Source organism: Lampris incognitus, chromosome 16 (genome assembly GCF_029633865.1).
Source record: "Lampris incognitus isolate fLamInc1 chromosome 16, fLamInc1.hap2, whole genome shotgun sequence".
In the NCBI taxonomy this organism is placed as follows: domain Eukaryota; kingdom Metazoa; phylum Chordata; class Actinopteri; order Lampriformes; family Lampridae; genus Lampris; species Lampris incognitus.
In genome coordinates, this window is record NC_079226.1 from 11214084 (window position 1) to 11229794 (window position 15711).

The window sequence follows — 15711 nt, forward strand, 5'->3', positions numbered from 1 at the left end:
TTAACACGCGTGTGAATGTAGTCAAGGACAACACACATCTCGGCTTCCTGTTCAACACGGCGGGGCTGGGGGATCTGCTGGTACCCCCCCCCCCCCGCCAATTTGATATCGCTGCGATACTTTTAGTGCTGATTTGATACGTACTTTTTGAATATCACTATTCGACGTTACAAGTGTTTCTAGGCTCCGCCCCTCCTTATCGACAGTACAATGTGAAAACCGTGATGATTAAAGAAAATGTGAAACGGGTTTGCTTTTGGCCTTCACGTCAAACCCCGTCGCAGCGTCTGTTCTGTGCCTCGGTGCCGTGGGTCGGAGGAAGTGCCGTGATGTCAGAACCGTCGTGGCTCAGGTTCGGTATTTTGCAATGAACTGATTTTTTTCCCCCTCTCCCCCCTCCTCCCTGCAGTATAGCGTGTTTAGATAGCACACTTTTCTTGCTAGGGCGGCACGGTGGCGCAGCGGTTAGCGCGGTCGCCTCACAGCAAGAAGGTCCCGGGTTCGAGCCCCGGGGTTGTCCAACCTTGGGATGGGATGTCCCGGGTCGTCCTCTGTGTGGCGTTTGCATGTTCTCCCCGTGTCCGCGTGGGTTTCCTCCCACAGTCCAAAGACATGTAGGTCAGGTGAATCGGCCGTGCTAAATTGTCCCCTAGTTGGGAATGTGATGGACTGGCGGCCTGTCTGGGGTGTCTTCCCGCCTCCCACCCAGTGACTGCTGGGACAGGCTCCAGCATCCCCGCAACCCCAACTGGGATAAGCGGCTTGGATAGTGGGTGGATGGAGTTTTCTGACTACACAAATTGGTAAGAAGCACAAGTAAGGCACATAACAAACTCGTGAGTCGCCATCACGGCTGGTGAGGCCAGGAAGCCACTTCATGTCCTTGGTAGCCAGGGTAGGTTTTAGATCTGAAGAGCTGACCTACAACCAACTGAGACTAGATCAGTTACAGACTCGTCGCATTTCGTAACGTTGAGCAGCAACGTGATGTGGTTGTCGCATCTTGTCGGTCTCCGGTATCTCGGCGTTGGGTGTGCGCTCCTCGCCAGGCCTCCTGCTGGAAAGCACCGCCTCCTTTTTCAGTGAGACTGTCTGCTTTAAACAAGGTTAGCCAAATTAAAGGAATAATCGACGTTTAGGTGATGGACGGTCTTAATTTTGAGACGGCTCTGCCACAGCGGCTGATGTGTGTTGTCCTGAACTACCGCCGGTGTTTCGAAAGGGAGAGCGTGTGAATGTCGGTTGTCTCTTCTCTCTGCCAGCTCCTAAAACCTGTTCACCTGCCGCTTCGTCTGTGACGTCACACTGACCTGGTGCAACTTTGACCTCTAACCTTTTGTCTGTTCCCTCTTGTTCTCTCCGCCTCTGGCATGGTGTAGCACTGTACCACCACACGATCACACACACACACACACACACACACACAGTGTGTGTATGTATATATATATATGTATGTGTGTGTATATGGGCAGCACGGTGGCGCACGGGTTAGTGCGGTCGCCTCACAGCAAGAAGGTCCTGGGTTCGAGCCCCGGGGTAGTCCAACCTTGGGGGTCGTCCCGGGTCGTCCTCTGTGTGGAGTTTGCATGTTCTCCCCGTGTCTGTGTGGGTTTCCTCTGGGGGCTCCAGTTTCCTCCCACAGTCCAAAGACATGTAGGTCAGGTGAATTGGCCGTAGGTGTGAATGTGTGTGTGTGTGTGTGTGTGTGTGTGTGTGTGTGTGTGTTTGTGTGTGTGTGTGTGCCCTGTGATGGACTGGCGGCCTGTCCAGGGTGTTTCCCCATCTGCCGCCTGATGATTGCTGGGATAGGCTCCAGCATCCCGCAACCCCCAGTTGGGATAAGCGGTTTGGATAATGGATGGATGGATGGATGGATTGAGATATATATATATATATATATATATATATATATATATATATATATATATATATATATGCACGCACGCACATACACACACACACACACACACACACAAAGACACTCTTATCTGTAAGAGTTTAATGGGGTTCTGTATGTAACACTAGGTTGTGTTCATATGAGTTTTGACTGACAATAGATGAGCAGTTGTGTTCCCAGTAACATGTAATAACCAGTATCGACTAAACTGGAATGCTGTATTATTTGTGTGTATTTGATGTTGTTTGTGTGTCCGTTAATGTGTGGTTGTGACTGTGTTTCAGTGTGTTCTGTTGTTGTGTCATTTGTGTGCTGTGCTGTTTCACTCATTTCATGACCGTTTCTCCCTCTCTTTGACTATCTGTCCGTCGTTTCTCTCTGACCATCCCTCCATCACTCTTTCTGTCCTGTCCCACCACCACTCTCCTCCCCCCTTCTCCTTCCCTCTCCCCCACTTTCCTTTCATTTGGTTCTTCTCATCCCATCCTGTTTTTTTTTTTTTTGCCTCTCCTTTCCCATCTTCTCATCGCATCTCCTTTTTGTTCCTCCTCTCTCTCCTCCTGTCGTCCCCTCCTGTCGGCTTCTCATCTCTCCTCTTCTCCCCCCCCTGTCCTTCCCCAGAGGACAGTAGTGTTAAATACCTGATGGTCCCTAAACCCGTAGACGGCTTTAACCTGCTCAGGGTGAAGGGGAAGGGGCTCAAACGCAAGGTCTTCCATGCTAGCTGTGAATGGTACGCCCCAAAGCTGCAGGCGCACACTTGACCTCTGACCCGCTGGAGGAATGACGATGGCACCTACACACACACAGACACACACACACCCGACATCCCTGCTTTATTTTCAGTTTTATTGTTATTGAGTAGAACAACCAAGGCGGCCATTTTGACGGTTTTGGATTTTCAAAGTTTAATAACTTTGTGAAGAAAAAAAGAGATACAGCCCTGCCGCTCGCTGAACGCTCCTAAAATTGCGTATATTTGCATTAAAATGAGTTTTAGATCAATCGCTCAAAAATAAAAAAAAAAGGTATGATAAGATCTACCTAAAACAACCACGAGCGGTCAAAAAGACCGCTTGTAATTTGCGCGTGATCGTGTGCGTCGTGTCACTATTTGTGACGCGTGTTGGTCGCATCGTTTCCTTCGCGACGCCTTCTCCAGCGCAGAGTAAGAGTCTAGACTTGATTTCTGATTATTCCCGACATGTCTGGGTACCGCCACCGCTTCACACGCACCATGACCGCCGCCGAGGCGTTGCAGCATTTACAGGCGTTGGACAGCGGCCATTTTAAATTGTTTGAAAAATCATATTATGGCGCCCGCGGTGGTGTAGCGGTCTAAGCGTCGGCTTTGTGTCGATGCAGTTGCCCACTGGGGACCGGGGTTCGCGCCCCGGTCTCGTCAGATCCGACTGTGGCCGGATTCGATGGAGCAGCATAATTGGCAACGCTGTCTTCGGGAGGGGAAAATCAGAAATAAAAGAAAAAAGAAAAATAATATTATAGTTGTTAAAATGTTCATTTTGGTGTCAGTCAGTTGCATAACAGACATACTGACATATGCAATGCATTAATATCTCAACTGGGTATTTCTCTGCACAGAATATAGAGTTTAAAAACCGGCGGTCATGTCGACGGCCCTGGTCGTTCCAGGTAGGAGTGGAATCCCGGTCGTTCTGGTGATACTGGATGGATGGGTGTTACTGGGTTTGTTTTGGGATGTTAGAACATTTGTTTTCTCTGCTGCTTCACTTTAGGTAGTGTTAATGGTAAACTCTTATCTTAGCTAATTTGGAAGATCTGAAAAAGATCTGGATCCCGGGTGGGATTGTGTGATTGGCAGGAGATACTTAAGAATAGGAAGGCCCAGTAATTCACCCCCTTTAAACTTCCCTGCCTGGGAAACTAAACCAAAACTTTGGCATCTTGCGTGACATCGCCTGACACAGTGCCCATTAAGAGGTGGTTCATTATGGAGCAGATCAGATTATTTTAGGGTGGGGGGGGTATTACATTTTCTTATTTGTTTTCATTGAGCTAGAACCAAATCTAAGACATTCGTCATTTTTCTTGTTGTCATTGACTACATTTGTATGCAACATTTCAATATTACCTCATTGGGAGGGCGGCACAGTGGTTAGCGGGTCACCTCACAGCAAGAAGGTCCTGGGTTCGAGCCCCGGGGTAGTTCAACCTTGGGGGTCGTCCCGGGTCATCCTCTGTGTGGAGTTTGCATGTTCTCCCCATGTCTGCGTGGGTTTCCTCCGGGGCTCTGGTTTCCTCCCACAGTCCAAAGACATGTAGGTCAGGTGAATCGGCCGTACTAAATTGCCCCTAGGTGTGTGTGTGTGTGTGGGGGGGAGGGGACTGTGATGGACTGGCGGCCTGTCCAGGGTGTCTCCCCACCTGCCGCCCAGTGACTGCTGGGATAGGCTCCAGCATCCCCGCGACCCTGAGTATGGTAAGCGGTGTGGATAATGGATGGGTTTGTTTTTGTAATTTCTCTTCTCCAGCTCTCAGAGCAGATGCATTATTGTCAGCCGTTGGTTAAACCACACATATCAAATCATCCTTTATAGTTTGTCCCTGAAGTGTCAGATTTACTCTGCGTATGACTGAAATGGAGTTACAGAAGCTCAAACAAGCAGAATAATTTAAATTTTTAACTTGGTCCTAAAGCAGAAATCAGTATTTGAGTGAAAATAATTTCCTCTGTCTCCATGTCCTGAGTCTGTGACTGGATGGAGCTATCGCCATAAGTTTTACCAGCTGCCTCTTCAAATTTGGTTTTAAAGTACCTAAATTAAATCCTTCTAGCGTTGGTTTACTATGGATATGCATCGGCGGCTCTCTAAAATGCCGGTTTAGAGTCTCCAACTGTCTCCAGCTGTGCCAGATGATGTCATGGGCCTGTTGGAGTGTGCAAGACGCCATGTTCAACCTGTTTTGGTACCTTTTCATTTGGGTGCCTCCATATGGGGCCGGTTGGTGTTAGATGGTTGAGATGGTTGGATAGCTATGAATAGATAAATAGATCTAATTTACCTCCGGAGCTTGTTAAGCAGTAGTTATCAGGTTGTGGTTGTCTAATTTTACCAACTTTTCATGTAATCTTTGACATTTTTGGAGTATTTTTGGTTGCCGGTGTGGTCAGTGTCTTCATCACAGACACTTGGTCTGGATGGCTGTTTATCTGTGGCCTGTGTGCCCCCCCCCCCCAAAAAAAATCATCTTGTACAACCTATAAATCCTGGGGTTTTTCCCTCCGCCCGCCTTATTCCCCGCCTGTGATGGGGGGGGGGGTAGCTAGATGTGTTTTAGTTTGTGACGCCCACCTGACTTTCCCGAGGAGCCCAAACGACCCCGGCATTCAGTTTAAAGGAAACGTCTTTAACCGTGTGGAGTTAATCGAGGAGTGCAGGTCTCCGTAAACAGCCAGAGTAGACTGAAGCCAAATGGATCATTTAATATTGCTACTGCTGGTCTCTCTGTCTGCCTGTCTGTCTCTCTAGGTCTCTGCTTTCTGTTAGCTGTCCTTACGAATCTGTGAGAAGCTATCTTAATGTCTGTCTGTCTGAGTCTGCCTATCAGTCTGTCTGTCTGTCTATCAGTCTGTCTATCAGTCTGTCTCTGTCTGTCTGAGTCTGTGTCTGTCTGTCTATCAGTCTGTCTCTGTCTGTCTGTCTCTGTCTGTCTGAGTCTGCCTATCAGTCTGTCTCTGTCTGTCTGAGTCTGTCTATCAGTCTGTCTATCAGTCTGCCTATCAGTCTGTCTCTGTCTGTCTGAGTCTGTGTCTGTCTGTCTGTCTATCAGTCTGTCTATCAGTCTGTCTCTGTCTGTCTGAGTCTGTGTCTGTCTGTCTATCAGTCTGTCTCTGTCTGTCTGTCTCTGTCTGTCTGAGTCTGCCTATCAGTCTGTCTCTGTCTGTCTATCAGTCTGTCTATCAGTCTGTCTCTGTCTGTCTGAGTCTGTGTCTGTCTGTCTATCAGTCTGTCTATCAGTCTGTCTATCAGTCTGTCTCTGTCTGTCTGAGTCTGTGTCTGTCTGTCTATCAGTCTGTCTATCAGTCTGTCTATCAGTCTGTCTCTGTCTGTCTGAGTCTGTCTGTGTCTGTCTAGCTGTCCGCCTCTCCGTGTGTCTGTGTGTATGTCCCCTCTGTACACCGTAGGTGTCTGGCTGTAACGTTTGGATTGTGCCTTTTATCATCTCCCTCCTCGCCCTCCTATCACTCCCTCTCTACCTCCCCCTTCCCCTCCCCCCTCCTCCACTGTACTCCCCTCTCCTGACCTTTGACTTCTCCTCCTCCTCTCTGCCCCTTTCTTCCTCACCTAACCCCTCCCGATTCTACCTCCTTCAACTCTCTAACCACCCACCCCACCCCACCACCACCGCCCCCTCCCAATACCCCTGCTCCCCCCAGGCTCCTGCCTAGAGATTCTTCGGGGAGAAAGCCCAGCTCTGGGGGAGGCAGGGAGCGACTCAGCGTCGCCTATGTCTCCTCGGACTAGCAAGAGCCGCATGTCCATGAAGCTACGACGCTCCTCCGGATCAGCCAATAAAACCTGAACTCCCTGGTTTCCATCGACCAATGAGAACTCACTTCCTGGTTATATTAGCCAATGAGAGCTGCCCCTCTTGCTACATTAGTCATTCAGGACTAGCTTTCCTCTTCCACAATCATGTAAGACATGACTCAACTGCTCGGACTGGCCAAGAACTTTTTTCTTTTGGTTCACATTACCCAATAAGACTTTCCTTGGGCACATATCATATGAAAATGTAATCATGTGACCCTCTGTTGGTTGCGTTCATAGTTGAGTTGGTATTAAACAGATGTTGGAGTACGCAGAATACATTACAGCGGTTGTCCTGTATTGAGGGCCATTACCTACAGACTGATTATGAAATGGATTTTTGTTTTATCGCATTTAACTTTGTTGTTGGTTCTAGCTCAGTAACTTATCTGTTGAAAACTAATTGTTCTGGCTGAGTCTCTTCAGTTATTTATTTATGGTGAGATGTTTTGTATATGTCAGTGGAAAACTGAATGGGGATTTTCTCAGGAACGAACGCAGCCAGCGGGGGTGCCAGTGATCACTTCTTTTTCTTTTTCTTTTTTTTTTTAGCCTGTACGACTTCGTCACCCTCCACCTAGCCAATGACAATGGACTTCCTGCCCAGCTCAGCCAGTTAGGTTAGATCACCCTCCTGCTCCTCCTGTCTCCAGCATGCGGCCCTTTTAATTGGTCACTTACCTTTTACCGCACAGGGCGCCGCTTTGATGCAGACTTGAATACACACATTCAAACACATAGAAAGGTCTATTCTTTTTTTTATTCTACTGTACTGTACAATACTATACTGTACATCCGCTCATATTGACCCGGCAAGGTTACCGAGAGCTATCGCTGCACAATTTCAGCTCAGCACACCACCCTCGCTTTGGCCCAGTATGGTTTTGCTGTAAAGTGGGGAACCAATATGAGAGTGGTTAAGACTGATCGAATACAGTTATGTACATTTTAATCTAAACTTATCATCATTTGCATGACCCAGGTTACTACCAAGAAGCACAGAAACCGGTCGAGCTATTTCTGTACGTGCATCTCAGTGCCATATTAGACTGTCAAAGACAGCCGATAAACCAGTATAATCGGTTTCAAAACATGCCTCAGCAGAGAGCACGCTAACCAGTGTAATGCCATAAGGGATTTGGCACGGAAACCAATCCAGCCCGTTCTGCAAGACGCTGAACTGTGCCACGGTGTACCCTGTGGGCCGTGTGTGTGTTTGTGTTTTACTCGGCTATGTCTTCAGAAGGCACAAAACGCCAAACAAGCGGCAGATTTGGCACCGACCGGGAGTGGACAGCGGGCACTTCTTAGCTCTGTTGTGTTGGCTGTGAAAGTGGCTGTGAGGAACGTGTATATTTATATTTGTACTATAGTTTGTCTGTACAGACAAAACCTCAGTTTTGATATTAAAAGTGACACAAACACTTTCATAGAGTGTAACCGTTCCCCTATAGTGTCATGGAGAAAAAAAGGCTTGTTAAACCTCTATTGTTATTATTATTATTATTATTGTGCACCATTGTGTCCCTGGTAGTCTGATGTGGCGTACTGAGCAATGGCGTCGTTCCATTTCTCGACAAACAAACAAACCTGAACAAAAAGGTGAGCACATGTTGCATAAAAAGTAAAGTATTGCTACACTCCTTGGTTTTTCAAGTTGTAAAATATGGAAAGAGGTGTTTCTGAATATAAAGTTCATTATTAACTATTTTCTTTCACTCTTTTGTAATTTCCTGTTTGTGTTTTTTTTTTAATTAGCTGAATTAGCAAGAATATCGCTGTGTTTTTAGGTTGTTGTCCGTCTGTTTTGATGATGCGTTCTGTGGAACCACAGTGTTCAGTCTTCTGGGTATATAGATACATAACCTCTATATCTATAGATATTCCTATATATAGATATATAGATAGATATAGAGGCTATGTATCTATATATACATAGCCTCTATATCTTTAGATATATATTCAGTAGATACATGCATATCTGTATTGTGTAATATGTACAGTGTGAAGAAGCTAGCTGTGTATATACTCCTATGTGAAAATAGCTGCCAAAAACAAGACAAAGGTTTAACCTCAGACCACAACCACTAAAGGTGGGTAAACACTACGAGACTGCTTCGGCGCTTCTTCATTTGCGGACAGTCAGGACTTGGCTGATTCGGCTCCTGGGGAAGCTTGTAGGGAAGATCAGGACTTGGCTGATTCGGCTCCTGGGGAAGCTTGTAGGGAAGATCAGGACTTGGCTGATTCAGCTCCTGGGGAAGCGTGTACGGAAGATCAAGACTTGTCTGATTCGGCTCCAGGGCAAGTGTGTAGGGAAGATCAGGACTTGGCTGATTCGGCTCCTGGGGAAGCGTGTAGGGAAGATCAGGACTTGGCTGATTTGGCTCCAGGGGAAGCTTGTAGGGAAGATCAGGACTTGGCTGATTCGGCTGCAGGGGAAGCTTGTAGGGAAGATCAGGACTTGGCTGATTCGGCTCCTGGGGAAGTGTGTAGGGAAGATCAGGACTTGGCTGATTCGGCTCCTGGGGAAGCGTGTAGGGAAGATCAGGACTTGGCTGATTCGGCTCCAGGGGAAGCGTGTAGGGAAGATCAGGACTTGGCTGATTCGGCTCCAGTGGAAGCGTGTAGGGAAGATCAGGACTTGTCTGATTCGGCTCCAGGGGAAGTGTGTAGGGAAGATCAGGACTTGGCTGATTCGGCTCCAGGGGAAGCTTGTAGGGAAGATCAAACTGTCATCAGGATTCCTCTTAACTGCTGGCGCAGAACGGCCATCTCCATTTGGCCGCCCAGCTCCCCTGATCAGGACGGCGTGGGAGAACGTTAGGTTGCGTCATCATCTGGGATCCTGTGGCTTTGTGCGTCCATCTGACCTCTGACTCGACAGAGAAACAGACCGGGCTTCACCTGTCAGTCAGCCAACCTAACAACACGTCAGTGTGTAAAGCTTGTTGGGTGTATGAGCTTCAAGTCGCTTTATCTGCTGTCTGGGAGGTGTGACCCTTGGAGACCTGCAAGTTTTCATCCACTGAGTTCCCGTTCGTTCCTCAGCAGGAACTCTTCTTCCTGTGTTTTTCCACCCCATCTTCAACTTCCACCGTGTTCGCTTCAGCCTCCCGACATGCAACTCCCAAGTCTCTAAAGCCATTTGTCAGGCGGAAGAGTGGGGCAGTTGGCCGGAGGAAAAAGGGGGGGGGGGAGTAGGCCCTCTGGCGTAATTCGTATCTTACCTTCATCACCTCCCATCATCGTCATCGTCGTCGTTGGTTCTCAGCCGGGAGAGACGTCACTCTTTTCCTGTTCGTCTGGGGGAGCAGAAGAAAAGTGGCACCAAGCTGGAGAGAGTGGCAGACGAAGGGAGGAAGACGGACTGCAGGGAGGGGAAAGGTGTTTCATGATGCCAAAGAGAGAGAGAGAGAGAAACGGGGAAGGACAACCTTTCCACGTTTTATTTTTATAGCCGTTGTCCGTGGACTTGTCCCCACCGGGTCTGGACGCGCGCGCGGGGGGGGGGAGGGGGGGTCTGTGTGTATCTGTTAGCAGGTCAGCATCCTGTCGTACGCTGCTCACACACGCTGCATGACCTTTACCGTCTCTTTCCCGCTCGCCCCGTCAGCCTGTCAATCAAACTACTACGTCACTGCATGCGCCACAACAGCCCAAAACTGCAAAAAAAGAAGCACCGCTCGGTACCCGGTCAGGACGAGACCCGGGTTTCTGGTCTGTCTGGCGGTTTTGCAGAACTTGAGTGGTTGCTGTTGTTTTTAGTCTTCATTTCAGGGTGTCGGTTTTTTCCTTTTGCTGCAGATTTATACACATACAAAGCCTCCCCGTCAGCTTCCAACAGGGAGCGTTTATCTTTTCTTGTTCAGCGCAGCCATGAACACGTCCCTGGTAATGGAAAGTAATTGAAAATGTGGATATTACACACTCTGTATTGTCAAGTTTCGGATTCCATGTGGCGATGATGATGATGATGATGATGATGATGATGATCTGATGTATTACACAGCTGTATTTTCCGTTACACCACACTGGGGGTTTTTTTTTTGTTTTGGTTTTTTGTGAATTTTCTTTTGCAGCCATAGCTTCTCTATAGAGAAGAGAGGGATGGTAAAATGGCAAATATTTTTAATTATGTCCCCACATTGACGGATAATGAGGTCGAATTCATGTTATTTCATCTGTGTGTGTGTGGGGGGGGGGGTTAATCAAGGTCAGTTGAGATTTAATTTGTCCCCTTTAAGTTATTTTTAATATTGTGATCATTTGCTTTATGAATGAGCGTGTCAGTAGTGTTTGAGGCTGAAGCGTTGCAAAGCGAATCTGTTTTCAGTTTCATCACAGGAGCGATATGAACACGCTGCAGCCCCCCAGCCCCACAGCCCCCCAGCCCCCCCTCCCCCACAGCGTTACGGGAACGGCTCGGATTGTTTTGTAAGTCTGTTTCTATTTCGTCCTCGCCGCTCAGGCAGCACAGAGGTGGGTTTCATTATCCCAGCCATCCACGCGTCTCCTCACCGGCACGCAGCGCCGGCTGGAGCCCAGTACCAAGCCCAGTACCAATTCAGTACCAAGCCCAGTACCAAGCCCAGTACCAAGCCCAGTACCAAACTCAGTACCAAGCCCAGTACCAAACTCGGTACCAAGCGCAGTACCAAGCCCAGTACCAAGTCCAGTACTAACTCAGTACCAAACTCAGTACCAAGCCCAGTACCAAACTCAGTACCAAGCCCAGTACCAAACTCAGTACCAAGCCCAGTACCAATTCAGTATCAAGCCCAGTACCAAACTCAGTACCAAGCCCAGTACCAAACACATTACCAAGCCCAGTACCAAGCCACCAGCCTTGCTGTTCCACGCAAGAAGAAGAAAACCACCGCACGGCGCAGCTGACATGATTTATGAAATTTAGAAATGTACATGGTGTGTGTATGTGTGTGTGTGTGTGTGTGTGTGTGTGTGTGTGTGTGTGTGTGTGTGTGTGTGTGTGTTTTGCTGCATCCCTCTCGGTGTGTGCTGGGCTGTGCTGTGCTGGGCTGGGCTGTGTCGTGGTGGAGTGACTCCTGCTGGTCATGTGTTGTATGAAGTAACATGGCATGCAGGATGTGACTGGAGCCCACTAGAAAAACCACTGTTGGGTTTTAAAATGACCTCTAAAACTCACCAAGACCATAGCGTGTCATGCTGGCTTCGTCTGAACCTGCCAGTGTCTTTTATTATTATTATTATTATATATATGTGTGTGTGTGTGTGTGTGTGTGTGTGCGTGTGCGTGTGCGTGTGTGTGTGTGTGTGTGTGTGTGTCGGCCTGTCCAGGGTGTCTCCCCACCTGCCGCCCAATGACTGCTGGGACAGGCTCCAGCGTCCGCGCGACCCTGAGAGCAGGATAAGCGGTTTGAGTGATGGATGGATGGATGGAAGGATGGATGGAGGGATGGATGGATGGATGGATGGATGGATGGATGGAGGGTTTGCCCTTGTTAGTTGTGCTGAGGTCTAGATGGCGCTGCGTGTCCACTGCGGAGGAACGGATGGATGACGGAACAGGAAAACCTGTCTGTGTACCACACCAGGGCCGAGTATACACACTCTGAAGTGTTTGTCTGAAGCGGCCTCACCGTGTCCGGGGGCCCCGGTCCTGAAGCTGGTCTGGCCTCTGCCACCTCCACCCGAGCACGTCCACCTCCCACATAGTCGAGCCGTGTCTCGTTCTGCTTCTCCTGAGGCCTCGGCCTGCCCATCTACTGTGAATACTCCCCCGTTAGCCCCCCCCCGAATATATATATATATATGTGTGTATATATATATACACATATATACACACATGTGTATATATACACATATATATGTATATATATATATATGTGTGTGTATATATGTATATATACATATATATACATATATGTGTATATATACATATATGTGTATATATACGTGTGTATATATGTATATATATGTGTGTGTATATATGTATATATACACACATATATATATATGTGTGTGTATATACATATATATGTATGTATATATATATGTATATATATATATATGTGTGTGTGTGTGTATACACATATATGTATATATACATATATATGTATGTATATATGTATATATGTGTATAAAGGGGGCGTTATCTCAGCTGGTAAATGAGATGATCGTCCGTGAAACTCCAGGATGTGACCACGCGGTGTCTTCGCAAACTGCGCTAAGTGGGGCAGGCGAGCTGGTGTGGGTGCGTGAAGTCCTGCACGGGGCACGCGTCATCTGCACGGGGTCGTAGCGCGTTCGAGTCCGCGGGTCTGTGTGGGACCAAGCTGGTGTTTGCAACCACTGACCGCACATACTGCGCTAACATCCGCTCACTACTGACTGCACGTGTTGACCGTCTCACGCACACACGCACACACACACACACGCCAATGTTACTGTCGTATGTGTACTTGTATAATGACTATTTCGGAGGGGGGGAGGGGGAGGGGGGGCTGGATGGATGTGCGGTGATGGAAACTGACGATAATAAAAGAGATGTTACCACTGACGGCGGGGTTGACTGGTTTATTGGGAGGGCGGCTGAGTTCCCCACTCGGTGTGTTAACTGGTGGTGGTGGTGGTGGTGAGTCGGGAGGAGCCGGCAGCACGGTGTGTGTGTGTGTGTGTGTGATGGCGTGGGCTCCTTCCCAGCATGGGAGGACCAGCGATGTATGGACACACTGTGCAGCTTCCGGGTCGCCCCTGGCAGGGGTCTCTTCATGGCTCTCAGAGGAATCTTTTTTGTTTTTTTTCCTGAAAGTTTCCCCCCTTTTTTTTTCTCCCCACTCTTCCGAGCCGTCCCGGTCGTTGCTTCACCCCCTCTGCCGACACAGTCTCACACCCCCAACTCGTCACATACCCGGGGAGGGCTGCGGACTACCACGTGCCTCCTCCCATATTTGTGGGGTCGCCAGCCGCTTCGTTTCACCTGACAGCGAGGAGTTTCGCCAGGGGGACGGAGCGCGTGCGGATCACGCTATCTCCCCCTGAACAGGCACCCCCCCCCCCCCGACCGACCAGAGGAGGCGCTAGTGCAGCGACCAGGACACACACCCGCATCCAGCTTCCCACCCAGCCGGAGGCAACACGGGGATTCGAACCGACGATCCTCGTGTTGGTAGGCAACGGACTAGACCGCTACGCTACCCGGACGGCCCTCTGAGAGGAGTCTAAAGGAGACTGCACGCTCGTGCCGAGGCGCTGCCCCCACATGGTACGCTCACGTGCAAGCACGATGAGCCAGTAATTAGATTTTTGTATTTGTTCCAAACAAATCAACTACATGTTGATCCTAACCACCTAAATGTGCGTGCGTGCGCGCGCGCGTGCGAACGCCTCCCTTAATCAGCAGCGGGATGAGATGAGGGGGCAGCAGTCCGGGGCGGCTCGTTGCGTCGTGTTAAATGTTCGTCGAGGCTGATCCGGAACGGAGTCCACGTCCGGCTTCAGACACGTCAAAATACAACGGGCTTCGTTCAACTGCGGCGTCACGCCCGGGGCCTCAACACACTGCTGTGTGCGCGTGCGGCCCTGCAGCACCGACCTGCAGGTTCTACTGGACTGTTGTGTAGTTTTGTCCGCCCCCCAACTTGTTTCTGAACCCTTCACGACTCGACACCTGTTTTTCAGTGGCGGCTGCTGCTAAAAAAATTTTGGGGGAGGCGAAATTTAGAGGGGGTCTGGAGGGGGGTCTGGAGTCGCTTAAGGAGGAGGGAGAAAAGAAAGAGAGGGAGAGGGAGGGAGGGAGGAACAGACCTGCAGGTTCTATTGGACTGTTGTGTAAAGGTTTGCCCCCCCCCCAACTTGTTTCTGAACCCTTCACGACTCGACACCTGTTTTTCAGTGGCGGCTGCTGCTAAAAAAAATTGGGGGGGGGGGCGAAATTTACCTTGGCGCAGCACACCTGACAGCTGCTTTAATGTGCACACAGGGTTACTAAGAAGGACAATGTAGCCTATAGATGTTATCAGGGTTCGAAGGCGGTGGATGATTGACAGTCGAGACGAGGCGTGGGGGGGGGTGAACATGATTGACAGCCACGAGAATTGTCCAATCACATTAGATCCACAAAAAAAACCCCAACAACATTAAAACAATACCAATTGGCTGCCAATAAAAGTGGGCGTGTCCGGGGCGCGCATGGACCATCTGAAGGAACCAATCAGAACAGCCGCCTCGGGTCACCCGCTCGCCACAAGTTTGAGAGCTTACGTTTGGCCGGCGCCCCTCAGTATGTGTATTCAGACAGAAACCAAGCAAACACCATTTGGGAACCAGTATTTAATGCTGCTGACAGACTGAAAAACACGTTTATTTCAGAATTATTTGCATTGTACAACTAAATCATAATTCACATGTTGATTTTCATCTCGTGATGTTTGAGGGGGGGGGGCGGCGCCCCAGCGCCCCGTACTGGCCTGCCTGCCAGTCGCCACCGCGGTTCTCAGAATAAAGGAAACGGGTGTGCGGGGTGTTGGGGTTTATTCCTGGGGAGGTTGGAGGGGAACCGGGAAGAGAAGGCGTCTCGCTTTTTCAACACAAATTACAGACGTGCCTTCACTCGCCGCGGTCTTAATAAACAGTCTCCGGGTCTGCGTCCCACTAAGGCAACAACAACAACAAAAAAAGAAGAAGAAGAAGAAGACAGTTATGTTTTTATAGTGACGAGGAGTTTAATATTTCGTGCTCAGCTGACTCCTGCAGGTGGTTTAAGCCGATAGGAAGTTCATGTCCTCGCCGTGACTGGAGACACGGCAGCTTCTGAGCTCAGCAGCAGCTTTCTGAGCTCAGCAGCAGGTTTCTGAGCTCAGTAGCAGGTTTCTGAGCTCAGCAGCAGCTTTCTGAGCTCAGCAGCAGCTTTCTGAGCTCAGTAGCAGCTTTCTGAGCTCAGCAGCAGGTTTCTGAGCTCAGCATCAGGTTTCTGAGCTCAGTAGCAGGTTTCTGAGCTCAGCAGCAGGTTTCTGAGCTCAGTAGCAGGTTTCTGAACTCAGCGGCAGGTTTCTGAGCTCAGCAGCAGGTTTCTGAGCTCAGCGGCAGGTTTCTGAGCTCAGCAGCAGGTTTCTGAGCTCAGCGGCAGGTTTCTGAGCTCAGTAGCAGGTTTCTGAGCTCAGCGGCAGGTTTCTGAGCTCAGCAGCAGGTTTCTGAGCTCAGTAGCAGGTTTCTGAGCTCAGTAGCAGGTTTCTGAGCTCAGCGGCAGGTTTCTGAGCT

General features: G+C 49.2%; 1 protein-coding gene across 1 annotated transcript in view; it reads left to right on the plus strand.

The window, feature by feature from the left end:
- The window catches only part of ralgapa1 (Ral GTPase activating protein catalytic subunit alpha 1), a 130097-nt gene extending 121924 nt beyond the window's left edge, over positions 1 to 8173 (plus strand). Inside the window, exon 45 of the mRNA XM_056295551.1 lies at positions 6318 to 8173. Within this exon, the coding sequence (XP_056151526.1) occupies positions 6318 to 6463 (146 nt within the window). The 3' untranslated portion in view covers positions 6464 to 8173. The remainder of the gene's footprint in view (positions 1 to 6317) is intronic.
- The last annotated feature ends 7538 nt before the right edge of the window (positions 8174 to 15711 follow it).